At 43.5% G+C, this 26085-nt stretch overlaps 1 protein-coding gene across 1 annotated transcript; it reads left to right on the top strand.

The window, feature by feature from the left end:
• Positions 1-1336: 1336 nt before the first annotated feature.
• Positions 1337-25316, top strand: SAR1B (secretion associated Ras related GTPase 1B). The gene is made up of 7 exons (XM_037059526.1): positions 1337-1486; positions 11193-11268; positions 13150-13269; positions 17437-17502; positions 18335-18438; positions 19728-19859; positions 21740-25316. Exons 2-7 carry the CDS (start codon positions 11211-11213, stop codon positions 21854-21856), a joined length of 597 nt encoding a protein of 198 aa, XP_036915421.1. The 5' UTR covers positions 1337-1486; positions 11193-11210; the 3' UTR covers positions 21857-25316.
• The last annotated feature ends 769 nt before the right edge of the window (positions 25317-26085 follow it).

Below are 26085 nucleotides of genomic sequence, written 5' to 3' on the forward strand. Positions count from 1 at the left end.
TGAGTGGGGGGTTTGACGAGTTCTGAAGCCAATGAGTACTGAGGTACAACTGTACTTAGTTGTGCAATTAAAAGATAATTTCAAGGATAAAGAAAGCTGTCCAGGTGCTGGGGAAATCTGTAAAAGAAGACTTAACCAAGTCTGAGAGAGAGGCTTAGATGAGAGAGGGCTGTCTGTGCTGAGAGCTGAATAGTGTTCAGGAGAGAAGCCTGGAGAAACCTTTCTGGCAGAAGGAATGGTAAATGGTAAGGGAGGAGACATAGAATGAAGCATTTCCTGAGATCGGAGCAGAAAGGAGAAAATCTGTCAGAGCTGATTATAGGCCTTGTTGAGAATCTGTTGAATGATGTGATTTGGTCTCCAAACAGCTCTTCCTTCTGTTCCCATCACTTAGAATTCTAGGCTTGAAAATTTAGATGAAACGGGGGTTTTATTGAAAGTAATTTCATAGGATGATGTAATCATAAATTCCTAACTGGGAAGGTCAAGGTGGGTAGTCACAGCCCAGGCACATAACCTGTTAGTATAAGGTTTACTCTTTGCCTTATGCAAGCAAAGGTATTCTGTTTGCTCTCCTTGTTCTTGTATACCTAGGTTAACACACTTTTAAAATGCCAGAGTAGTCCTTTTTCTTTCAAACACCTAGGAGGCATAATCACCCTCAAGGGAGATTCTTGCAGAATCTTGCTAACTACCCCATAATCCAACCCTCACCTTGCTTTCTCCCACTTCATTTAATCTTCCTTATGTCCCCTTCTTAATTCCAAATTCAGGAAGGAAACTGTGAACAGTCATTCTCGAAAGCATTTTTTCCCCTCAATATGTTGAGAACTTGCTTCTAGTTGTATCCTGTTTGGCTCAAATATATAAAAATACAAGTTTGGACTTTGTTACAAGAGCAATCTTAGAAGCACTGTCATCTCACCTTCCATGCAAGGCACCCAAATATTCCCATTTTACACACATTCAAGGAAGGTAGTGGAACACTAATCTATAAACAATGAGCTGCAGAGCCAACACAGTCTTGTTAAAGCTCAATATCCGGCATCCAATGCACTGCCTGGCATTTTGCTACATTTTGTAAATCACTTGTGGATTCAAGAAACAGGTATACTTTAAAAGCATATTCTTTAAAAATGATGTCACGGATAATTTCCCCAAGTTACAGGCTGGCATTTCCCTCTCTGCTTAGGCCCGTTGGCCCCTGAAGCCCCTGAAGCCCCTTTGGCCCAGTGTGGAAAGGCCAGGTTGTAGGGAGGCACTCCCCCACGCACAGGGGCGTGCTCAGCCTGGGATTTGGTGGCGGAACCCTTTTGAGGCGGAACTTGGGCCGCGCGGTGCCACAGTCCAGCGGACAATCAAGAGTGAAGCACCCCGCCGGTCGGGAAGGAGCTGACGCCAGCTGGGCCCCGGCAGCCATCAGCCACCGTGCTTAGAGGATCGGTTTCGACTCCAAGCTAAGGAATTGCATTCTCTCCAGTTGCAGGTGAGTGATGGCCTCACCTCCCGGGAGAACCGGCGGGCAGCAGCTTGGATCCCAGGGAAGGTGCACTTTTGGGGGTCCTGGGCCCACCCAGCGCCGCTGCCCGTGGTGGGGCGCCCCTTTTACAAGAATCCGGAGGCGTGAGGCAGGACGCGTTCCTTTTCCGATGTGTGGGGGCCACTGTGATGGTCCTCTGAGCAGGACACGGCCGCTGTCCATCGGTGGGTTAATTCAGGAAGAGCAAGAAGGCTCTAAACTTCAGGCAAGCCCTTCCTTCCCCTCGGCCTCAGTTTCCTTACCAGGTGAGGTGAAGGCGGCGGGAACCTTTGACAGCTCGAGAGGCTGTGACTTGGTGGGTGGCTTTCAGGTCTCCCAGTTAGTGTCTTGCCCTAGCCCAACGCCCATTTTAGCGGGGAAAAGATACAGTACTGGGGAAAGCTGTAATGACTTGTAAATTGTTCCAGTATTTTACAAAAAGACAGAAATTTGTTTTGACAGCAGCGAAAACTCTGACACCGTTGGCTTAAAGAACCACACTCGTCAGAAATGTAGGGTATTTGGTACATGGGGCAAAATTAGGTGAAGGTAAAAATTCTTTTATCTTGAAAAATTAAGACTAGTATCATTGGCATGTTTGTATATCAAGATCTGTATTACTACACACCTTACTCTGAAGAGTGTTCTCTGTTCAGTGCTAAGTATGAGTTAAGAGTAAGTCACACTGATACAAACGAAAGAAAAAGAAAGGAATGCTGACTGTGTGTAAGGCGCTACGCATACAACAATGCAGTAAGGAAGGTGGTGGTATCACTTCCATTTCACAGACGAGGAGTGAAGGAAAACGTACAATTTGTCAATGATTAATGGTGATTATCAAAGGAATTTGTAATTTACGTAATATATGTTTAGTGGATTTGTGTTTGTTACCAAAATATTTTGAACTTTAAAAACTTTAAGATTGTGTAGTTCATGGGCATTTCTTGAGTTTGCAAAAAAGGAAGGTATTACCTTTATTTTAGAAATGCTAAAGGCGTGTTTTCAATAATTGTGAAGATTAGCAGTTTAAATAAGGAACACTTTTAACTTTCCTTTCCCTGCATTTCAAGCAAGAATTGAGTCCAAAGATTAGGCTATCGGAAATAAAAGTCACTGCCACATCATTTGAATCTTACAAATCAAAATTCTATAGTAATGATTCATTATTTCTCCACCCTCTTCTCTTGGCTGACACTCACTTAGATTATTTCTACAAAACATTGCTAAGCAAATCGTTTTAAAATTGCAACGTTGAAAAGTTTCTCTTCCTTGTGCATAGCTTTTAGAACTTCAATTAAAAGTATTTAAAGGATTTAATTTTTCATTGCTTATGTCAATTTTCATTTTATTAATTTAGAATGAGCAAGTTCAGTCTCAGACTCACAGCTTTTTATCATAATGTAGAGTTTTTTTCCCTCTTAAAAAAGGAGAAAAAAACCTATTTCTATTTGTCAAAGTTTTAATCATCTTTCAATGGAATGCCACTTTTCCCTATGGGAAACTTGAGTACTTGTTGTTACTTACATGAGCCAAAAGGTCTTGTTCCATTATTGTGAGTGCTATGCATTCAATGCTAAAATACTTTCTTGAGTTTATTTGCATCACTGCTTCAAAACTTTAAAGGCCTTAGAAAGGAAATCTAACAATTTTAGGGGAGAATATTGATAAAGTAGCAGTGTCTTGAGACATTGAACGTGGTTACCGTCCACCCTTGGTAATGCATAGGGCCTTGCTGAAATTTTGCAAAACATGGTCAAGAAGAGTTTCTGGCCTCTTTTTTAAAACATTTTTATTTATTGATTTTTTTAGAGAGAGAGAAAGGAAGAGGGAGACAGAGAAACATTGATTCGTTGTTCCACTTATTTATGCGTTCGTTGGTTAATTCTTGTATGGGCTCCGACCTGGGATTGAACCCACAACCTTGGGGTATTGGGAGGGCACTCTAACCAACCGAGCTGCCCAGCCAGAGCCAGATTTTGGCCTTCTTTGTCTTCTGGTATTTCAGTTCGAGACAGAGGTGTGCATAATTCCTAAATTAGCTTACAGAGAGTATACCTATCTTATGAATTTTGTACATGTTTCAGTCATAAATCTGGTACAGTTATGTAGAAAATTATAATTAATCTCTTGTAGTGAAACATTTTTTTAAAACTTGGAGTGTAAAGAAACTAGTCTAGTGCCTTTTCTGGAGCCAGTCAATGACAGTGTTGTTTGGAGTAAAATCAGAATATCATTACAAATTTTTTCATATTAAAAGTTGTTAATGTTGAAGTTCATTAAAAATTACATTTAAAGTTTTGTGCATTGAATTTAGCCTGACTGAGTTAAACTACCTTATATTGTATACTATTCAAGGTGTTTTCAAGTGCGTTATCATATTTAATCCTTCTTTCCACTCGGTAAGGCACATGGTGTTCCCATTATATGTAGGGGGAAACTGAGGCCCAGAGAGAGTGACTTTCCCTGAATGAAATAATAGTATTGATACTTCAAAAGACACACATTAAATTCATATTTTTTAAATTCTAGGATATGTACTCTGTCCATTTTTCCTCAGCTCTACCATTCTTTCCTTCCCAATTTATTATTAGTTGTATAATCTACTCTAATATTGCATTTGTTGTATTTAGACTACCATAGCTTTCAGTTTCCCCCAGCCATACTTTCTGGAGTATTTGTATCTTGTTTATGTGTATTTTTTCCCGTAAAGTACATACCTAACTGGTTCTGCCTCATTACTTGTATAAACCTGTTGTAAATATTAAAAGGTCATGTAAATTTGACTTTAATTTTTTTATAATAGCTTTACTGAGATCATATATCATAAATTCACTCTTGTAACCCCAGTGCACGGCTCTCCATGCACGCAGAACGTTGTGCGACCACCACCACGTGTAACCCAGAGCATCTTGTCACCCCCAGATCGGACCTAGGGCTCCGTAGCACTCACTGCCAGCTACCCCTTCCCCTCCTGAAAAACACTCTTCTGTTCATTCTAAGGATTTGCCTCTTCTGGACATTTCACACAAATGGAATCATCCACATAAGTTTAATGGAATGAGGCTTTGAGAAGTTATTTTTAATCTGAGAGGTCTGTTCCATTATACCCTTAGCACTGATTTTCATGTTACTTGAGCAGATCACCTTTCTAACCTGCATAGGGCCTTTTCCTGTTTGGTGTTCATGCAATAAATAAATCTGCTGACGTGCATGTGTTTCCTTGTTCTTGACCTTTGCTCTTCACATGTCTTAATATGGTGTTCATGGTGTTGTGTAACCTGTGCTCAGGGCTCGGGTATCTGTTTGTGGCTAAGTAACTTGTATTCTTAGTTGGGCATTTTTACCTCTATTTTAAAATGACTAATGAAAGCTCCTAGCTTGTTTTAATGTTCTTGGAAGCCACGTTTATAGAAATATAAATATCTCGTTATCTTTTAAAGCAGAGTTGCCCCATATAGGTTATTAAATTATTTCTCTTGGGATAAATGTTACAGCAGCCAATAGCCACCATTCTTATACAGAGAAAATCTTTTTTCCTCCAAGGTTTACCCCATTCTACCCTCTCTATAGTCCTCACCCACCAAAGTCCTCTTTAGTGAGGACCTGGCTACCTGATTCAGTCTTGGGTTTTGGAGCAGAGCCCTCCCTTCTTCTAGGTGATCCCACTGGCCATCAGCGTGGACAGTGAATCCTATAGTTTGGCTTCTCCATCTTTTGCCCCAGCTCTCCTCAGCTGTCTACGCCAGTGCCAGGCCTTGGAGCTTGCCGCCACCCAGACCTCATCCTCTCTTGAATTCTTGAACCCCACCTTCTCCCCCACTTCGCTAGCACAGCTGTGGCCCACCTTTCACTTCTCTCACTCCTTTACTGCCCCTGGGCCTGCTTTCCCACTAAAGGCTTCCCCCCTTTCTCCCAGTTCGGTGTTGTGAGAACCCCACTGTTGATCCCCATCCCATACACCTTTGTCCACCAGCCTGAACTTCTGATTAGATCACATTAGTCTCACTCGTACTCCCAAATTCCTGTTCTCCTTTTCTTTTTTTTTAAGATTTATTTGTTATTTTTTAGAAAGAAGGGAAAGGAGAGGGAAAGAAACATCAATGTGTGGTTGCCTCTCACTCACCCTCAACTGGGGACCTGGCCCACAACCCAGGTCTTAACTGGGAATCGAACCAGCAACCCTTTGGTTTGCAGGCCAGTGCTCAGTCCACTGAGCCACATCAGCTAGGCTTTTTTTCTCTTTTTTTTTTAGTTTCTATCCTGAAAGTTCCTAATTCTATTTTACTCAGTGTTCTCTAAAGTTAAGCACTGCTGGAGAGTGAGGGTGGAGAGGAGGGGGGTGGAGGTTGGAAATCAGTGCAGGTTGGCACTGCTCTGATGGTTTTCATTTCTCTACATGCCCTCTTCGCTCCGGGAGTCAGGTTCCTGCCACCTCCACTATGCATTCCCTGCCCCTTCCTTGTAGTCTTGGGGGAAGAGATGTGCTCTCAGTCCAGGCTCTTCTTGAAACTTTGCCCTTTTTGGTCAACTCCTTCCTTCTCCTTCTCTCTGATCTTTAGCCTCTTTCCTTCAGTTTATCAACGTACTTGAGTCTCACCCTTTCTTAAGAAGAAAATCTCATTTCCCTCATTTCACTTAGACTGTTCTGAAAGAGAAATCTCTCTTCACTGCCTCTACCTGTTAACCTCCGTCTCATCCACTTCTCAAAAGAAGTGGATGCTGTATTTAAAAACAGCAACTAAATATTAAACACTGACTTTGTGCGTTGTGTCTCGTGTGGCCTTTACAACATCTGGGAGATTCTGCAGAAGAAACTTGTAACTCATTCAGGGTCACACAGTTAATGGATTGTGGAGATAGGCTTTCCTATACGGCAGCGCCACCACAGGCTGCTCATGTTCTCAACAGTTGTCTCCTTGTCACCAAAGCCAGCCATGACATCTCTGCAGCTGTATACGATGGGACTCAATTCCTTTCCAGTTTTGCCACTGCCTCTTCTAGTTCCACCCTTCAGGCGTTCGTTCCACTGGCTCTTCCACCGCACCCGTCCTTTAGAGGCCATCTCGGTCGATGGCTCCCTTCTACAGCCTTGGGCTGGTGCTTAAAGCCAGGAGGGCTCTAGGCAGAGATGGTGGGAGAATATTCTCATGTTGGGAAGGACAATGCATAGAGGCTCTAAGGCGGTAAAATACAGCTCACCAGCGGTGAGTGGCAAGCAGTTTACTTTGGCCCAGGAAAACTTACAAATACGGAAGTAACATGTACTAAGCTTGGAAAGGTAGCTGGAAGGAAGACAGTGGCAGTTCTGGAGTAATGGACTAGGGGTTTGACTGAATCCTTTTTCAGCTAACAAACCTCCAGTGGCTCTCTATCCACATGTGTGGGGTGACCACATAATTTCACACTGAAATCAGAACCATTTTGAGAGTGAAAAAGGCGGTATTGATCATCACACTGAGGTAACTGCTGAGACTGTCCTCAGCACACTAGGGGGTATAGTCACGCTGACTATGCAAAAAGTGGAGTCCAAGACGACCCCTCCTCTTTTTAATCCCCACCCAAGGACACTTTTTAGGGAGAGGGGAAGGGAAAGAGACGAACATTGATTTGAGAGAGCGAAGTGCCAATTGGTTGCCTCCCATACGCAGCCAGACCAGGGATCACTTGTGCCCAGAATGGGGACTGAACCTCAGCCTAGGCATGTGCCCTGACGTGGAATCAAATTTGCAGCCCTTCAGTTATGGGACAATGTTCTGAACAACTGAGCCACACTGGCCCGTGCCAAGATGACTTTTTAAAAAATCCTCACCCAAGGACATGCTTATTGATGTTAGAGAGAGGGGAAGGGAGGGAGAGAGAAAGGGAGGGAAACACTGACCGGCTGCCTCTCATGCACCCCCAACTGGGTACCCAACCTGCAACACAGTCATGTGCCCTGACCGGGAATCGAACCCCTCGCAACCTTTCAGTTTATGGGACAGTGCTCCAACCAACTAAGCCACACTGGTCTGGGCCCTTGATAAAATGTTGATGAAACCATTCTTGAGGGTATGTACAAATGGGTAGAAAAAAATTTTGAGGTTAAGATAGCAGTTTAGGAATGTGATGTAAGGTTCTTGACTCGGCAACTCCTGTGGAAATCAAAGAAAGTTTAAGACTCCTCCAAGGAAGTTGGTAGAACTGGGGAGTGACTGGGTGTGGAATGGGAGGGAGAAGAAGGATTACATGTCAGAGCCATGAGCTGAAGAGATTAAAAAATGGTACTTAATACTTTAAGCAAATTTTGAACTTTAAATCTGTTTGTTGTAAAGCTTTTAGAGTCCCTCCGTGGGAAAGGGGATGGACTTGGAAGCCAGAAAGACACAGGTTTGAAACTGTGATGTGCTGGTCATTAACAGTTGAGTTTCAGTTTCTTTTTGTGTAAAATGGGGACAGTAATGTGTTTACTTTGAAAGGTGGTTGGGTGGTTAGTGGTGATACATGAATGTAAAGCGCCTAGTACTGTGGGCCACGTGGTAGAAGAAATAGCAATAACAGCAGCTGATAGTGAATGCTTACTCCGTGCCGGATGTGTAACAGGAATTTATTGAATCTTTACAACAACCCTCCTGGGTAGCCACTGTTTTCCCCACTTTACAGGTGGAGAAAGTAAAGTAACTTGCCTCAGGCAGATAGTAGGTGGTAAAGTCCTGGCTCCAGAGCTCCCGCTCTTACCCCCCAGGCCACAGGGGGCAAACACAAGGCCCATGGGCTGAATCTGGCCCTCCACCTTGTTTTATCTGGCCCCACACCTTGTTTCTACGAGCAGCAGCACTGAGCTCCTTACCCCTAGTTAAAGAGTAGTGACATTTACACAGTCCTAAAATTACATTTGGCCCTTTGAAGGCAACCTCAAGGCTGATGTGGCCCCTGGTGAAAATGAGTCTGACACCCCTGCTCTAGACCATAATGCTCATGGGGGCTCAATAAGGGATAGCTGATTTTTTGTTTGTTTTGCTTTGTGATATTAAACGAAAGATTGATTTTGTATCCTTGTTTGTTTTGTTTTCAGATTCTATTTATTTATTTTAAGAAAGAAGGAAAGGGAGGGAGGGAGGGAGAAAGAGAAACATCGATGTGGTTTTCTCCCAACTGGACCTACAACCCAGGCATGTGCTCTGACAGGAAATCAAACCAGTGACCTTTTGCTTTGCGGAACGACGTCCAACCCACTGAGCCACACTAGCAGGGATTCTGTATTGTTTCATATATATATATATACATACATACACCAAATGCCTAGCCTTGTCTCACATTTGTTTATCATTTTGGCATCTGCCTCACTAATTAGGACCCATTGATTTTTACTCTCGGTTTGCAGGTTTTACCTCAGTCATACTGTCTAATAATACCTGACTTTTTGCTGTCCCCGTTTAATTTTCACCTCTGCACATGATAGAACCTTCACAAACTTTTAGCAAACTCTTACTCTTACTCAGTCTTCAGGATTTGGGCCAAACATGCAGGAAACTCTTCCTTAGTTGCGCCTTGTCGCCATAGAACCAGGGGAAAGGACTGTGGATTTAGAGACAAGCAGGACTTGTGAGCATACGTCTGTCCAGAAGGTACCCAGCCATGCACTATGAAAGAGAGAGGCATTTACTGAAGAAGATACAAGAGACAAGCAACACTGCACAGAACAATGATGCCTTAGTCCTCTTCCAAGTAGGCACCTTGGGAGTTCACACAGTGCTCCCAATTGCCATCAGCTGCCCCATTGTATTTTCCTGAATCTCACTGATAGTCTGAGATCTCTTCCTTGTCAAAGATGACTTTAGTTTTGGGAAAATCCAGAAGTCACAGGGTGCCAATTCTGGGCTGTAGTAGGGTTGAGTCACCTAGGTGATTTGATGTTTCTCAAAAAAACTCTGTACGAACGTGATGCATGAGCAGGCATGTTGTCATGATGAAGCTACCAGTCACCAGTTGCCCATAGCTATTATCTTCTGAATCATTCAAATAGTTGTGGTGGAGGAATGTTCAAGCTTAGCACAAAATTTGATGCTGATCTGTTGCTCTACTCACTCAGTCATTTTGAATGTTCCAGCCACACAGTGCACATGCTCAGTCAGTGGCATCTACCACCCCCACTGACTAGTACAGTGAAGTCGTCGTTGTTCATGCGTGCTCATGCCAGTCCACTCTCCGTGGCTGCCAGGTTATGTCAGTGTCTTGCAGACCATTCCCGTTACATTAACAATGGCTGGACTTTTTCCGACAGACAACCACCTACAATTTTTAATTTCTGCATGATGTAGAATGATAATACTAAAAGAAGGTATAATTTCAACTTGAGTAAAACAAGAACTATTAGACTTTTGTATATGTAAGTTACTGTCATAGATCTCATTCTTGCGATCCCGAAACTTCATAATTTACCAGTCACTGTCTTAATCAGGAGCCATCTGGTTGCAGGAACAAAATTCTGCTCATGGTAGTTCATGTAAGGGTGAGAGGCTATTTCCAGGACCCAGGGCATCTCCTAGTTGACACTGCTAAGCCTTGCACAGAACCAGGGCGGGCTGCCTCTGTTCTCTGTCTCCTACTCTCAGGGATGCCGTCTCTTACGGCCTTACCCTCCCGGCATTCTGGTTTGCTGGGCGCGGCGGTGTCTGAGTGGCAGCCCACGGGACTGGGGAGCGGGCAGAGAGGGCAGAGCTGTGCGTCACACTCCGTCTGAAGAATGTCAGAGGTAGTGTGGCCTGTCAGCATTTTGGATTTGGTCCAAGTTTTGGGCCTGAGTTTTTTTGTTTGGCTCTAGAAAATGAACTTTACTGACCTGAAAGTATACCTTTATATACAGTACATGATCTTTTCTCAACAGGCTTTTCTTAATTTCCAATGTAAACCCAGTGGAAATTAAGAGAAAGCACTATTAGTTTATCAAGCACATGCCAATTAAATGCTGAGTTGAACTACGCCCTGTATTTTCTACTGTGATTTAAGATTCTTTTAAGCATTCAGTAATATAATTAAAATTTGAAAAATGCAGAAAGATAAAGCCAGAAGTTAACCACTTGGTTCCAACTGCTCCAAAAGACCAAAAGAAATAGAAAAGGGGGTTTTATTCCTTTAGGTATAACCGGTCTTTGAAACTTCATTATTGTTAACTTTCTTCTCTTCCTCCCCAACTCCATCGCTTTGGTATATATTCCGTAGGTCATACATACTAGAATTAATTTAATTTGAACTAGATTATCTCCAAATTTATCTTATGTAACGTTTTGATGCACATCTATAAGTAAAGCTTTCCCATATTTAGGACAATTTCTAAAAGTGCAATTCTTGGGTCAAATGGTATCAACAGATATATTATTGCCAAGCTGGTTTTGAGAAATATTTGTAGACATTTATACTGTCGCTAATAGTGCCTCTTTCACCACACCTTTCACGGTCCTGGCTGTTACAGTTCTCTTTCACATCTGTTCCTTGGATGGAAGAAAAGTGGTCTCTCCTTGGTATTTTAATGGCATTTTGGTTTTTATGATCAGTTTAGATGAGGTTAGACCAGCCTGAATAAGACTGTTTAATTCTTTGCAGTAAGGTTGTTATAGGTTCATTTACTCAGTGTTGGCATTTAATGTATATTGGCATTGAATGTCGATTACTAAACTTGAACACTTTTGTTTTCCAGACCCTGTAAGATTTGGATATGTCCTTTATATTTGACTGGATTTACAGTGGTTTCAGCAGTGTGCTACAGTTCTTAGGTAATGTTGGCCCATTTGATTAGCCATTTAAGCCTACTTTTATAAAAGTACTGATTTGTCTAGAGCCACTTTATAATATACCCAGTAGTTATGAGTGTGGGCTTTGCAATTGTACAATCATGTTTAATGATTTATTGTATCTCTTTCTTCCTCTCCATAAAAATATTGAACATATAAAAAATCTTTTTTAAAAAAGGAAAGAAATGAGCTATTAAGCCATGAAAAGACATGAAGGACCCTTAAGTGCATATGACTAAGTGAAAGAAGCCAGTCTGAAAGGACTGCATGCTATGAGATTCCAACTATATGACATTCTTGAAAAGGCACAAGCATGGAGACAAAAACAGAGGTTGCCGGACAGTGGGGGTGGGGTCGGGGCAGGATGGACAGGCAGAGCACAGATGGTCTTCAGGGGACTGGAAGTGCTTTGTATCATGTTATAACGACATTATAGAGTTGCAGTGACAAAGGGATGCCATTATACCTTTGTCCAAACACAGAGTGTGCCTCACCAGGAGTGAACCCTCAGGTAAACTTTGGGTGATTATGGTATGTCAATGGAGGTTCATCCTTGGTTAAAAAGATACCGCTTTGGTGAGTGACATTGACAATACCTGGGGGTAGGGGAGTATATGGGGAATTTTTGCCCCTCTGTTGATTTTGTTGTAAACCTAAAACTGCTCTTAAAAACAAAAAGTCGGGCAGGGGGCAGGCAGGGCTGGGAATATAAGACAGAAAACTGTACTTGAACAAGAATTAAATTTAAAAAATGATTTTAAAAAAAGTCTTTGATAAAAGTCAGGGTGGGATTTGGCAGTAAATGCCCATCTACTACAGTGTGGTCCCTGCTGCCTTATTTCTATTTACCACATTATCAGTGCTTAGTTGATACATCTGAAATTATGTTTTTTCTTAGGTTTATGAAACCATGTGAATGGTTTAACCTTATTCTAAGGGAAATTTGACAATGAATCAAACTTTCACTGAAATACTAATTTTTGTCAAAATACTTAATTTCATCCATCAAATTTGTTTTTTTTTAATCTAACTTCATAAATACTTGATTTCAACTACTCTATGAATGTTTCTCTAGTAGAAGACACATAGATTTTCCCCCAAATTGTCAAGGGGATGGCATTTTAGCACTGCAGATAAGTTTAGTTTTATAATTATTTGAATTCCCAAATTATAATGCATTTAAAATAGCTCTTCAAAACTAAAAATAGGTCACAAATCCAAGCTTATTCAGGACAGTTTATAAAGTCTTAAAAGTTCAAAACGTATTTCTTTCTTTTCTTTTTTTAAAAAACACTTTATTTAGTTTTAGAGAAAGGGGAAAGGAGGGAGAAAAAGGGAGAGAAACATCGATTGGTTGCCTCTTACACGTGCCCCAGCTGGGGACCTGGCCTGCAACCCAGGCATGTGCCCTGACCAGAATTGAACCAGTGACCTTTCGTCCCGCAGAATGAGGCCCAACCAACCGAGCCATACCAGTCAGGGCTAAAAAGGTACTTCTTTATCAAAAATCTAGAGTAATTAGGAAAAATATCTAAATAACTAAACTGTTAATGTACTTTTACTGATGGTCATTTTGTTTTTTGTTTTTGTTTTAAATTTTATTTAATTATTTTTAGAGAGAGGTAAAGGGAAGGAGAAAGAGTGGGAGAGAAACATCAATGTGTGGTTGCCTCTCATGTGTCCTCTACTAGGGACCTGGCCTGCAACCCAGGCATGTGCCCTGACTGGGAATCGAACCAGCGACCCTTTGCTTCACAGGCCCGTGCTCAAACCACTGAGCTATACCAGCCAGGGCATGAAGGTCATTTAATTTGGATAACTTGTGTCAGATATTACTTTGACTAATCATAGCTCTCTCCACAGGATTATATAAGAAAACTGGTAAATTGGTGTTTCTCGGACTGGATAACGCAGGAAAAACCACCTTGCTGCACATGTTGAAAGATGACAGACTCGGGCAGCACGTCCCGACGCTGCATCCCAGTAAGCACCCTCCCCCGTGCTGTGCTACCACTTGTCAGCGATACGACTCATAGCTGCAACCAAACTATTTCTGTTTGGGGGGTTTTTTGGTGGGTAAATTATAATCAGGTGACTTGACCTGCTTTTAAATAGTAAGTAGTAGGTGACCCAATTCCCAGAGAGTATATTTGAATCCTGAAACAATACTCATATGTTTCTATCAGTTAATACACCCTTCTCCAGCCAGAGGAGTTGAAAAGTTATTGTCTCAGGGACTGTGATGTAATCGAGGCCTGTCTGACCAGATGTCACCGAGGCTGCATAAGTCCCCATAGCCTTGTTTGCATGAACAAGGACTGGACACATACCGTCCTGTATATGGGGTTGTGTAATAGGTAGCTTTTGAAAAAGTGAAGTTAAACTGACAAAGTTATTCCAAAGAAGCTTAACTTATCAATAACTGGAATCTCACTTTGACTGTTGAAAAGACTATGAGTCAAGTAGACACAGAGTTTAGAGACAATTTAATCCACAGATTGATTATGAAATAATGAGTGTGGCGTTAGTAATAAGTATAACATTGAGAACTGGACCAAAAAATAGATAATACAATAGTTACCTAGTTCAGTAAATAATTGAAGAACAAGGAGTGAGAACAGGACAGAACAAAGTACCATTTTAGCTATAAAACTATTAGTGAAGTGGGAAAAGGGAAGATTTCATAAAATTGACAAATCTTTTTTTATATTAGGAGAAGAGAGTGGGACTTGGCAAATAAGATTGTGATACGAGAACAGTACTGTTAAAGGAAATTGATCATGGTGAAATTGAGTTTATAAAATTGTCTGCAAAACAGCAGAATTGGAAGAGACTATATTAGGTGTAAGTCGCATTTTAATTTTTTGATGTTGCTGTCTCGTGTCTTCGACAGACACCTCCTGAGCGCCTGCTTTCTGTCAGACGTTGCTCTGGGTGCCAGGAGTGAAAGCAGCGGCGCAAACCAGTTGCTCTCTCTGCCTTCCCGCTGCTCACGTTCGCCTCAGTCTGTACCTCTCAGTTCATCAAAAGTATGCATGATACATGTAATGTGTCTACCCTGTGAGCTGGCAGTTCCACTGTTGGGTATTTATTCAAGAGAAATGGAAACATATGTTCACCAGAACTCCTGTACAGGAATGTTTATACTAGCGTTAGTTGTATAGCCCAAAACTGGAAACAGCTCCGAAGTTCACCAAAAAAAAAGAGTGGATAACCAGTGGGATTCTAGTCAGCAAGAGGAATGACTGCTGACGCACATACTAGCGCACGGCACACTGCAGAGAAGAAGCTGGTTACAGGAAAATTGCACACTGTGTGCTCCTATTTCTGTAATTCCAGAACAGGCCAGACTAACCTGTGGTGGCCGACTCAGGTCAGCAGTTGTTTCTGGGAGTGGAGGTGAGGGCTGCGTGGGAAGGGGCTAGAGGATGCTTCCAGGGATGTTCAGTGTTCCGCATCTTAGTTAATCACATGGGACTTTTTAAATAAAGCAGGGAGTATAACCGTGGAGGTAGTTTGCAAACCACGTCCAAGCATTATCTTTTCCTATGGAAAGGAACACTTGGACCACAAATTGCATTAACTGTTTATTGGCACACTGTGTACAGAATTTTTAACAAGATAAACTACTCTGGGGCCTTAGCAGGTACTGAATAGTAAACAGTTACACCGAACCTTTCATTGTATTGTAGGAGACTTCTGCTTTTGGCCATGAGGGAGTAACAGAGGCTGGAATTACCTTCCCACTGTAAATAACTAGGAAACGGGACAGAAGTGTAACAGATAGGGGACAGCAGCGAGCTTATGACCATGACTCCTGACAGAAGGAACACAAACCCTTCTCCAGTCAAGCTTTATCACAGGAGACAATCCTCAGACCACGGTGCAGGCAGTAGAAACCAAGCGAAACCCAGAAGTCTTGCCGAGTTGAGGAGACGGAGACCTGCATTTGGAGAGGCAGAGGTGACTGGCTGGGCGAGAGTTCCAGGGAGGACGGAGCTCTGTAGAGAGAGAACTCCAGGAATTGTTGTGGCCGAATACCAGTCTGTGCATGCAGAGGGGTCAAACTCCACGTGGCCAAAGAATAGTTTCTGGAGGAAAGGTTTGATGCGTGCACTGGCTTGTAGTGCCTGTGCGTCATTGATGAGACATCAGACAAATTCAAATGGACTACCGAGTCCTGTGGAGGAAAAGGGATGGCATGGCTACTCCCTCAAGTGGGGAGCGCCTCAGAATGGCCTGGCCACTCTTTCAAGGGGAGAATGCCCTGACCCTTGCCTGGACAAGCTTTTATTGTTTTTTTTGCACAGGAGTTCAGATACAATTTATTAATCATTGTCAGGCAGTAAACAGTATAGTATACAAAGAACCATTAGGGCTTCTCCTAAGTCAGGGTCTGTCAGCTAAAAGGCTACAAAACTTTGGGAACCTAAACTCACTTTCTGCTTGGGCCTTTATCATTTAACTAAAAGCCTTCTAGGCAAAGCAGGCTTCACAGGATTGTTAGGAATTCTTTCTTTTGCCAGATCACCTAGGGAACTCGCCCTTTCCAGCACAGGGCTGGACTGCCTTCCCCATCATAGGTTTTCAGGCTTAAGTGGATTAGAGCCAGGAAGCACTTCTCCCAGAGGACATGGGGACTTGGGCTTCGTCAAAGCTGGGGGGGCAAGGGTCCATCACCCCCTTTCTGTTACAGCCCCCTGAGTCCTTCCATGATGGCCTCCCAAGTGATAGTGTCTGGCTTAGGTTGCCCCCCTCTGAGGGGTCGCACCCATCTCTGACTAACCGACCAAGCGTTGGGGGTAGGGGATGAAGCAGAAGCAGCGCTGCTGCCAGAGACAAGCTTTGTCTCCTTAGTGGCTTATGGTCCAAAGGTCGCTCACTCAGCCTTAGCCATAGGGGGTTTCAGCTCCTGAAACCAGGCAGGGTGATCCCCAACAAAGGTTGTAGCGGAGCTGTTAGCCAAGTAGCTCCTAGTGCTCACGTGGCCCTGAGAGTCTTTCACGTTCCCATCAGCTGCGATGGACAGATCTGGTTGGATACACAGGACATTTGATAGAAACTCCAAAAGAAAGGATCAGCCCTTAGTAATGGGTTAAATCACCTCAAAGTAAAGGCTACTTTAGATCTGCCCTAACAAAGCTTAAAAACTGATCTTCGATCAGTTTAACTGCCTGTCAGAACAAAGGCCACTTCCTTTAAAAGAATATTAACAAAATCCACCATCTAATCAAAAAGTTATTAGACATGCAAAAAAGCAGAAAAGTATAATCCATACCCAGGAGAAAAATCAATCGGTAGAAACAGATCCAGAACTGACAAAGATGATGGAATTTGCGGATGAGAAAGTTAAAACAGCTGTTCTGAATGTGCTCGAGTATTTAAGGGAAATGTGAACATAATGAGAGAAAGGAAAGATGTAAAAGAACCAAATGGAACTTCCAGAAATAAAAAAATAGAGTATCTGAAATGGAATTTTCACTGGATGGGACAAACAGCAAACCAGTGCCAGAGCTGCAGAAGGAAAGGCCGGTGAGCGTAAGTCGATGCACTAGAAACAGAAGATGAAGCACTGAGGGCAACAGGGACTGAAACACAAACAGGTCCTCAGTCGCTGTGGGCGATACCGAGCCGCCCAGCAGGCCTGTGACTGAAGTCCCAGGAGGAGAGGGTAGGGAGCGGAAAAAACATCTGAAGAAATAATGGCCAACTGTCTTTGGTTATTATTGTGTTGTCATGAAAGACTGTCCCCTGTAAAATTTGACAGCCATGAGAGCGCACCGTGTATTTCACCTGTATCGTGTAAGCTGACTCAACTTGCAGGAAAAGTTATTAGGTTGGAAGAGTCACTTGAATTCACAAAAAAATAATTGTCTGAATAGATTGTTTCCAGCAGGAGAAATGGGGAAGGAAAAATAAGTAAGTGGTGGATTTGTCATAGGCAGTAAATGCTAGAACTGAACGTTACCTTCACTGGTGGCACCTGGTCACTGTGAATTGGAGTACATCTTAAGTCCGACAGAGAATTCTTTATTAGTTCCTAAATGTTTGATTTGACCTTAATTGCCATTAAGTCAAACATTAAGCAGTATATACCATGAATGGATTTCTGATGTTCATGTTATAAAAATACGTTTTTTAATTATTTAGCTTCAGAAGAACTAACCATTGCTGGCATGACCTTTACAACTTTTGATCTGGGAGGACATGTTCAAGGTAAGATTCGATTCCTCTTACAGTGGCTTTATTTCAACCTAATGAAAAGTTGACCATGATGTTCCAGTGTGTGAAGTCTCCTGCTCAGGGAAGGCCAGAGAAGACTTAACATTTAGGAGTTATTACCCCCAGATAAATGTTTTAAAAGCAAAGGGTGATTTTTCATGAAACTCCATGTCAGTTTAAATCGGAAGAGCTTTTGGAGTGAGGCACGCGAGTCAAAGTGAGCCTGCATTCCCTCTCTGCCCTCACCCGCCTCTCACTCACTGTCATGGCATGTAGTGACTGTCACTGCTCTGTATGAAACACCTTCACTGGCTAGATCTTCACCTACAAATGAAAGGCCAGACTCGTAGATCTGGCCTATAGACTAAGTTCTGTTATGAATGGAACAGTTTGCTTTTATTATTTTAACTTAAGTCTGTACCTGGTACTAATTTCCTTCTGCCACTGAATCCAAATTTACCATTGGCAAAAACCCCAAAAAACTGATAAGCTGGAAGTGTCAAAAACCGAATATGCATAAGAAAACAGGAGCAGTTCTCCAATGAACTTAACGAGCATCACGTTGTCCATTGGTAACAGATGGGAATTCTTCTAACGTGGGGAAACTGGGGCACAGTACAGCGTCGACTTGCCCACCATCAAGGAAAGCCTGAAATTTCTTCTTCTGGAAAGATCTTGACAACACTGGGTAAAAGATTAACTTGAGTATATAGTGAAGTAGCAGCAGCTAAGGGATAATTACATTTGGTATCTTATTGGACTTTCATCAAACCACCTGCTAGCTTTGCCCAGCGAATGAAATCTAACTCCTGATTGTTTTTGTTAGCTCGAAGAGTGTGGAAAAACTACCTTCCTGCTATCAATGGCATTGTATTTCTGGTGGATTGTGCAGACCATGAAAGGCTGTTAGAGTCAAAAGAAGAACTTGATGTAAGTTAAATGATTAAAACGAAACACAGTTGAATTGCTAGGAAGCCTGAGAAAATAGGTTGGCGATCTAGGTGTCAGAGCGCAGCTTTCCTGTGGTCTCCCATGTACCTGGTGGCAGTCGGTGGGGCGCGGTGACCACTCAGAGTGCAGGGTGGCTGTTGGGGAAGTGCCAACGCAGCCTTCATTCTTGAAGTGTCACGCTCCTGTACAGTGTGCCCTGTAGTGTATGTCATGTCGCTCCATTCCTGGAGTGGCTTGATCTTGAGTCCTGGTCATACTAGGATGCCAGCTTCTTAAGGAGTGGGCTAGAACCTGGAAATGGNGTGTCGGAGCGCAGCTTTCCTGCGGTCTCCCATGTACCTGCCGGCAGTCGGTGGGGCGCGGTGACCACTCAGAGTGCAGGGTGGCTGTTGGGGAAGTGCCAACGCAGCCTTCATTCTTGAAGTGTCACGCTCCTGTACAGTGTGCCCTGTAGTGTATGTCATGTCGCTCCATTCCTGGAGTGGCTTGATCTTGAGTCCTGGTCATACTAGGATGCCAGCTTCTTAAGGAGTGGGCTAGAACCTGGAAATGGTGTAACCTACTATCTTGGTCACCTCCGCCAGGAAGGAGCAGGGCCATGTGCAGCTACTTCCCCTAGATTGGATGCTTCTAGAAGGGGCTCAGGAGCAGCTGGCAAGGCCAGTGCTAGATCTAGGGCCTCAGAGAGAGCAGGTCCGTGATTTGTCTGAAGGTTGGCGTGCTCGTGCCTCTGCCCAGAACAGGCACCCAGATTCTTGTTCCTGTGGAAAGTCCGGGTGCGCTCTGTGGTCGTGAAACAGGGTCAGGCAGTTCCTGAGTTGCCACCTGATGCCGCACCCAGTGCATATTAGCTCATTTAACCCTAATTTTCAAAGCACCTCCATAACGTAGGTGCTGCTGCTCAAACTCTCTTTGAATCTCAGAGAGACCTACTTGTCCAAGATCTCCCAGCTCAGAAGCAGCAGAACTAGAAACAAAAGCAGTCTGCCCATTTTCAAGGCGTTGGCTCTGGTCCCTGTACCTCCCTGATGCACAGAGCAAGCAGTGTGAGCGTCTACAGAAGGAGCTTTAGGGAGACGGAAAAATTGAGCTGGTGGCTCACTGAGCTCACTTTAAACAGGGGAAAAGTTTGCCAGAAAAAGTTGGCAAAACTGGCACGTTGTGATGGAGAACGAGCCCTTCGTGCCAGTTTGTTGTCTTGTCAAAACAGTCCTTCGGAGGGTTTCATATTGACATTTTGTGTTTCTTTCTGTTTTGATTGTTTTCAGTCACTAATGACAGATGAGACCATTGCTAATGTGCCTATACTGATCTTTGGGAATAAGATCGACAGACCTGAAGCCATCAGTGAAGAGAGGTTACGAGAGATGTTTGGTTTATACGGTCAGACAACAGGAAAGGTAAAAAAGAAGTTTGACAAGTGCGAATATCTTATTCAACAGTATGTTTTTATCTTCTGAAATAGTTTATTTCACCCCCTAACAGTAATCATGTTATTAGTCTAATTGGTACAGTCTGGCTTCATTTTTTTTTAAATTAAGGTATAATTGACATATAACATTACGTTAGTTTCATGTGTACAACAAAATGTGTTTTTACATTACTATCGTCCAACTACAAAAGCCCATTATTTTTTTCTTAAAAACTACCATTTACTGAACAAAACTAATAATTAGGGAAATGCGAATCAAAACCATATGCACACCAGTCAAAATGGCTATTATCAAAAAGTTAACAGACAGCCCTGGCTGGTGTGGCCCAGTGGATTGAGCGCCGGCCTGCAAACCAAAGGGTCGCTGGTTCAATTCCCAGTCAGGGCACATGCCTGGGCTGCAGGCCAAGTCCCTGTAGGGGGCGTGCAGGAGGCAACCACACATTGATGTTTCTCTCCCTCTCTTTCTCCCTCCCTTCCACTCTCTAAAAATAAATAAAATCTTTTTTAAAAATTTAAGGAAAAGTTAATAAATAACATGTGTTGGCAAGGATATGGAGAAAAGGGAAGCCTTGGGCACTATTGATGGGAATGCAAACTGGTGCAGTCACTGTGGGAAACAGCATGGAGGTTCCTCAGAACATTAAAAATAGAACTGTAGTATGACCCAGCAAGTCCGCTTCTGGGCATTTATCTGAATTAGTTGAAAACACTAATTAGAAAAGATCTGTACACTTCTATTTTCAGAGTGTGTGTGTTAGGCAGCAATTAGAGAAGAAATGTTGCCACGTGCAGCAACATGAGTGAACCTAGAAGCCACTGCACCAAGTGAATCAGAGTGAGACAAGCACTATATGGTTTTACTTCTATGTGGAATCTAAAAAACAAAACAAAACAGTGAACAAACAAAACAAAGCAAAAACAGACTCACAGAAACAGACACCAAAGGGATGGTTGCTGAGGGCAAGAGGCAGGGGATGGGTGTAAAAACTGAAGGGGAATAAGCCAGTAACACTGTGAAAAGTTTTCATGGTGACAGGTGAGGACTAGAATCGGGGGGGACCCACACTGAGGTACACAAATGTGGAATTACTATATTGTACACCTGAAATGAATAGAACTGATATAACATTGTATGCCACCTACAGGTAAATAAAAATGCCTGTCATTTACACGTTTGGGCCTTTTTTAATGTCCTCACTTGTTTTCTTTCTACCACTGAAGGAGACCTTCTCTTAGTGATGAAAATGTCAAAGCTCGTGTCGTAGGAAACTAAATGAAAGCTTTCAAATTTTTTAAAAAATAAGTTTTCAGAATTAACTACCAAATAATACGCTTGAATGTTTAAACATACCTTTAGTGTATTTAGGCCCCCAGTTCAGTGTTAAGGCCCTGAACTCACTAGAGACAGAAATAGAGCATAAGAAAACTTGGGCCTAGGAGTGTTTTCTGAACATATACTTAAAAAAGATGTATTTTTTGCATTCATTTCTACTAGTATTTGTTTGGGAGAGGGACTTTCAGTAACTCAAGTCCATGTTAATTTTAGGAAATGCCTTGTTTTGTATAAAACCTTGGCTCAGAGAATATTCATCCTTAATGTTTGTGAAGCCAGTTGGAGTAACCTGAATTTTTTCCAAGCCAGTCAAAGATTGTTAGTATTCTGTGTGCCTCCCGAGCCGACCTCTGTCTCATTCTGTCCTAAAGCAAAACGAGAGGACGCAGGTGCCGGCTGTGGCTTGATCCCTGCCACCTGTTGTTCTGAGGCGTGGAAACTGCCCCTCTCCTGGGGAGCGGAGCTTTCGTTTCAGGAGGGGTCTCGGCATAATGTCTTGTCTTCTCTACCAGGGCAACGTGCCTGTGAAAGAACTGAACACCCGGCCCTTAGAAGTCTTCATGTGCAGCGTGCTCAAAAGGCAAGGCTACGGAGAGGGCTTCCGCTGGATGGCCCAGTACATCGATTAACCGCCGCCGCCGCAGCCCTGGTCCAGCCTCGCACACAGGCCTGCTCCGAGATTTGGTTGCTGACCATGCATAACTTGAATTCAATAGACTTTCATTGGTTAGAAAACAGATATTTTTAGATTATTAATATTATATCAACTTAATTTGAGTGAGAATTGAAATCCGATTCAAATAAGTTTGACTGTCACAATGTTAGCTTTCTAATTCCACGGAGATACTCGGTTTTTACTCTTTGTATCTGACACGCCCCCCAGCGCCCTTTATGAAGAGCAGCTTCCCAGCAGGACAGTCGAAGCCGTTTTTCACGATATGAAACTGCAAATATAAACCACAATTAAAAGCTCATCATGTTAAATTTTTATGTACTTTTTGAAACTAGTTTTTCAATTTTAGATTATGTACACCCACCTACCCAAAGTGTGCAGCTAATAATTAGCCTATTGATGATTGCATGATGCCTTACAGGTTTCGGTATTTTTTCTTATGCAAACATCATGCAATAAAACAGACCGTCATGTTTGGCATCGCTGCTGGACAGATGTTCCGTTCGGTGTCTCACCTGGCCAGCGTGCTCGAAACCTGGAGTATTGACAGTGTACGTGGAGGTGGTTGCCGAGAAGGAGGCCTGCCTCAGAACACTCAGGCAGATGTTGCAGCCCTGGGGACGTCCCCGCTTGCCAGAGGACGGGCTGCGCTTGGTTGTCCCTCACGCCACATTTCTCTCTGAACCAGTGAATTTTTGCAGCAACACTGGCGTCCCCAGTACCGAGGGGGCTCGTGTCCCAGTCCCCATGGGACTGCCTTCTGGAGGAAAACGCTGCTCCCGGTGCGGCAGGAGGCCCCTCCAGTAGCCCCATTCCAGTTGGCTCTTTCTGGAGTGCGCTGGGCTTCCTGGTGCCTGGTTTGGTCATTTGTGCCCTGTCACCAAACGTGGTGACAGGCACCAGTCTCTCCACATTCATACTTCATGGCACTTCCCAGGGCAAGTGACCCGTGGGGCCTGCGGGGCTGGAGGGGAAGGGAGGCCTGTCCTGCCACAGCAGCCTTGCAGGGCAGGTTGCAGGAATCGGCCCCACCCTGAACCGCGTTTGCATCCTTCGCCATATTTCACTTCTTGGAAAGAAAGTGAACGCTTGTGGTTCCTTGTCCTTTTCCTCAGTGGCTCTCAGCCGGCGGTTGGCAGTGGGGCACAAAGGCTTTTATGTTGAGAGGTGAGGCTTGTCCTGTGATCACGTCCACGAGCCTCGCCAACGGCCTTACCACCAAAAGCGTGGCTAACTTTTTAATGCATTCTACTTTCCTAAGACATTGAGTTCTTTTTCCATTTACGATCCCTCTAATTAGTAAAGTCAGATGAAAGATAAGTGCCAACTATGTATCTTTACAGACTCAAGCTTAAGATTTCTCTGTTGGTTATAGGCCAAGATTTTACAGTGTATTTAACCGACTGCATTGAGAATCTATTGCTCCAATGCCATTGAGAATAATTTAAGTATTAAAATTAGTGTTTTCTCTAGCTGTTGTCCAAATCAGTTTCTCTTGTCCTCTGGTCAGCGATGGGAGACAGGAGCCGACGAGGACTGAGGGCCTGGCTGGGACTTGCTGAGCACAGCGTGTGGGTGCAGTAATTTGGCCGTTCTACTTCTCTGTCAGCTTCCTCCCTGCTTAGAAATATCAGTAGCACCATGGGAAAAGTAGGAAATGACATTTCAGCCTGTTGGTTTATTTTGCCAGATGTGTTTAAGGTCCTTACTTTTGATGCCCTGGCTACACAGAACTGGGCCTTATTGGAAGTGACTGCCTCTTGTTGACGGAATGCTCCTTCAGTTCGAGTATTATTTCCTAAAATCTGTTGTGATGCTTCAGAAGTCAACTACTGGTCTCATAGATTGGTAAGAAGGCAGAAGCTTACCAGTTTCTCCAAAGGGGGAACAATGCTTTTTGGTACAAACTGCCTTGCTCCAGAATTCTCATTCTGGTTCTGACTCTGGGATCAAAGAAACCAAGTCACTCTGTGGACCGCATCTAATAAACTGTGAGTGTTTTCCCATTGACATGTGGCCTGAACCCCTAGGAAGAGGTGCATGTGGCAGCCACATCTGTTCCCTGAGCACCAGGGACACAGGCCTGCAGAGTCCCCAGCCAGGGGCCGCACTCCAGCTCCGAGGCTCCTCAGGCACTCACCCTGAGCCCCACTGCCCAGGAGGGCGGCAGGGAGTGATACAGCACCCCGGGGAAGCCTGTGCCGCGTGCGCACACCTTGGGGGTCTTGCAGGTAGACGGCCCTGTTGGGGGTGCAGATAATGTGCCTCCACTGCAAGGTGTGGAAATGTGCTTGTTAATCCTCGTGTGCAGGGTAAGATTTGGTTCCTTCTATATTGGGCATGTCCAAAAGATGTTTTAAAATCTTAATTCCAAAACCAAAAATACAAAGTCTTAGCCCACTTTTGTATTTCTAAAGAGATTCTCAGCCCCACACCTATTTCAATGACTGCCATTAATGCTATTTGGGTAACTGGTTAAATGGATAGATTCCAGTTTGTCTTTATCTTATGGAGAGCACAACATTTTCTGAATCGGGGCATAGACACTTCCTAAAGCACAGTTGTGCCCCCTTCTCTCACAGGAGACAAGTTCCAAGGCTGCCTGCCGGGGTGCCTGAAACCGCAGACGGTACTGAGCCCTCTCTGCTGTGTTTTGTTTTTTTGCAATGCATAGACAGCTTTTTGCTTTAAGGAAGCACTTTATGGCTCCTCTTTGGCATGTCTGAATGCCAGCACCATTACTCCGTCGCTTCGGGGCCGTTGTTAAGTAAGAGAGGGTCAGTGGGGCCCAGGCGCTGACACACTCTCGCACCAGCTGCTGAGTGACCGACAGGCAGGTTGTGTACCGAGTGGACTCGTTGGACAGAGGGATGGCTCACATCTCAAGTGGAACAGAGCGGGCGGCGTGAGATTTCACCACAGTGCTTTACTCAGAGCGGTGCGCAGTTTAAAATGTGTGGGGTTATTTTTGGAATTTTCTATATAATATTTTTAGATCATGGTTGGCCGCTGGTAACTGAAACCTCAGAAAGTGAAACCGCAGATACCAGGGGGGGACTACTGTGTATGAAAAATATTCTTTACCATTGCTTAGTTAACCCAGTATCTTCGAGTGCCAAAGACATGTGAATTTAGGTACTGCCTGCACTGACCTAAATTTTAGTTCCGTTGCCTGTGTACGTGAGCACCATGTACTGTGGTTTACAACATTTGAGAAGAACGTTGTTGCTTTTTCTTAGTCTTCAGCTGGCTCACACCTCTCTACAGCGCTTCCCGGGATGTGGACCCCTTGTGAACCAGCAGGGTGGGGCGCTGGCTGTGCTGACAGTGTAGCTCGCCTTCTGCAGAATGAGCTGATCAACCACATTCAAAATCCAGCATTTTCCCGAGTCCCACCATTAAAAACTATACTTTTACATCAGTGTGTTTTCTTTCTTTCTCTCTAAAATAAACATATCCTCTAGTGAGGATTAAACACAAACAAGTTCTTCCTTGACATGAGTTGAGAGATTCGGGAGAAAGATTCACGTGTTGTAGAACTGTGAGCAGTGTGCAGCCAGTGTGGCCTTTGTCTCGTCAGTCACACACGTGACTGAAGTGTGTGAGAATTCATTGCCAGGTATTTTTTTACCACAGGATAACAGCCAATATAAAGGAAGTCTCTCAAAAAATCTTGTGTTCCTTTTCTTTAGTGGATAAGGTTTGGATCATCTTAAACATATGTCAAAGTTGGTGAAGCTTCAAAAAAATCTCCAAGAAAACATGGAAAGTAGAGAGTAGCAAATACAAATTCCTTAATTTAAAGTGAATAGAAAGTTAAAGGTTTTCTGTAAGCCTTTGCTATATTTTGATGTAAGTATGGATTCAGGAAACAATAAATCTTCAGTGAAAGAGAAAATTCTCAAAGCTCCACCTTGATGCTTCTGGTCATTTCCATCATTGCCCTTCTATTGAAATTAGTGCTTTGTAACCAAATAACAAAAAAGAAAAAGAACAAGCCCTTGTAATGCGGGGCTGTCCCTCCGTGTACAGTGATGGGGATTTTGTTAAAACCACGCCCCCAGTCCTGAGCCCTCACACACACCCCTGCCCCACACCGAGGCAAAAAGATCCCTGAGTGGGAATGGAATCTCCCGTCTATCGAAGATGCTGCTCGGCAACGACCAGTTCTTATCCTCGTAATTT

Source organism: Sturnira hondurensis, unplaced genomic scaffold, assembly GCF_014824575.4.
Source record: "Sturnira hondurensis isolate 20B ecotype Veracruz unplaced genomic scaffold, ASM1482457v3 Scaffold0011178, whole genome shotgun sequence".
NCBI lineage: Eukaryota > Metazoa > Chordata > Mammalia > Chiroptera > Phyllostomidae > Sturnira > Sturnira hondurensis.

Coding starts and splice junctions, on each gene's coding strand:
- SAR1B (XM_037059526.1), top strand. CDS start 11,211: ATGTCCTTTATATTTGACTGGATTTACAGTGGTTTCAGCAGTGTGCTA. Junction 11,269..13,149: donor CAGTGTGCTACAGTTCTTAG/GTAATGTTGGCC, acceptor CTCTCTCCACAG/GATTATATAAGAAAACTGGT. Junction 19,860..21,739: donor ACGGTCAGACAACAGGAAAG/GTAAAAAAGAAG, acceptor CTTCTCTACCAG/GGCAACGTGCCTGTGAAAGA.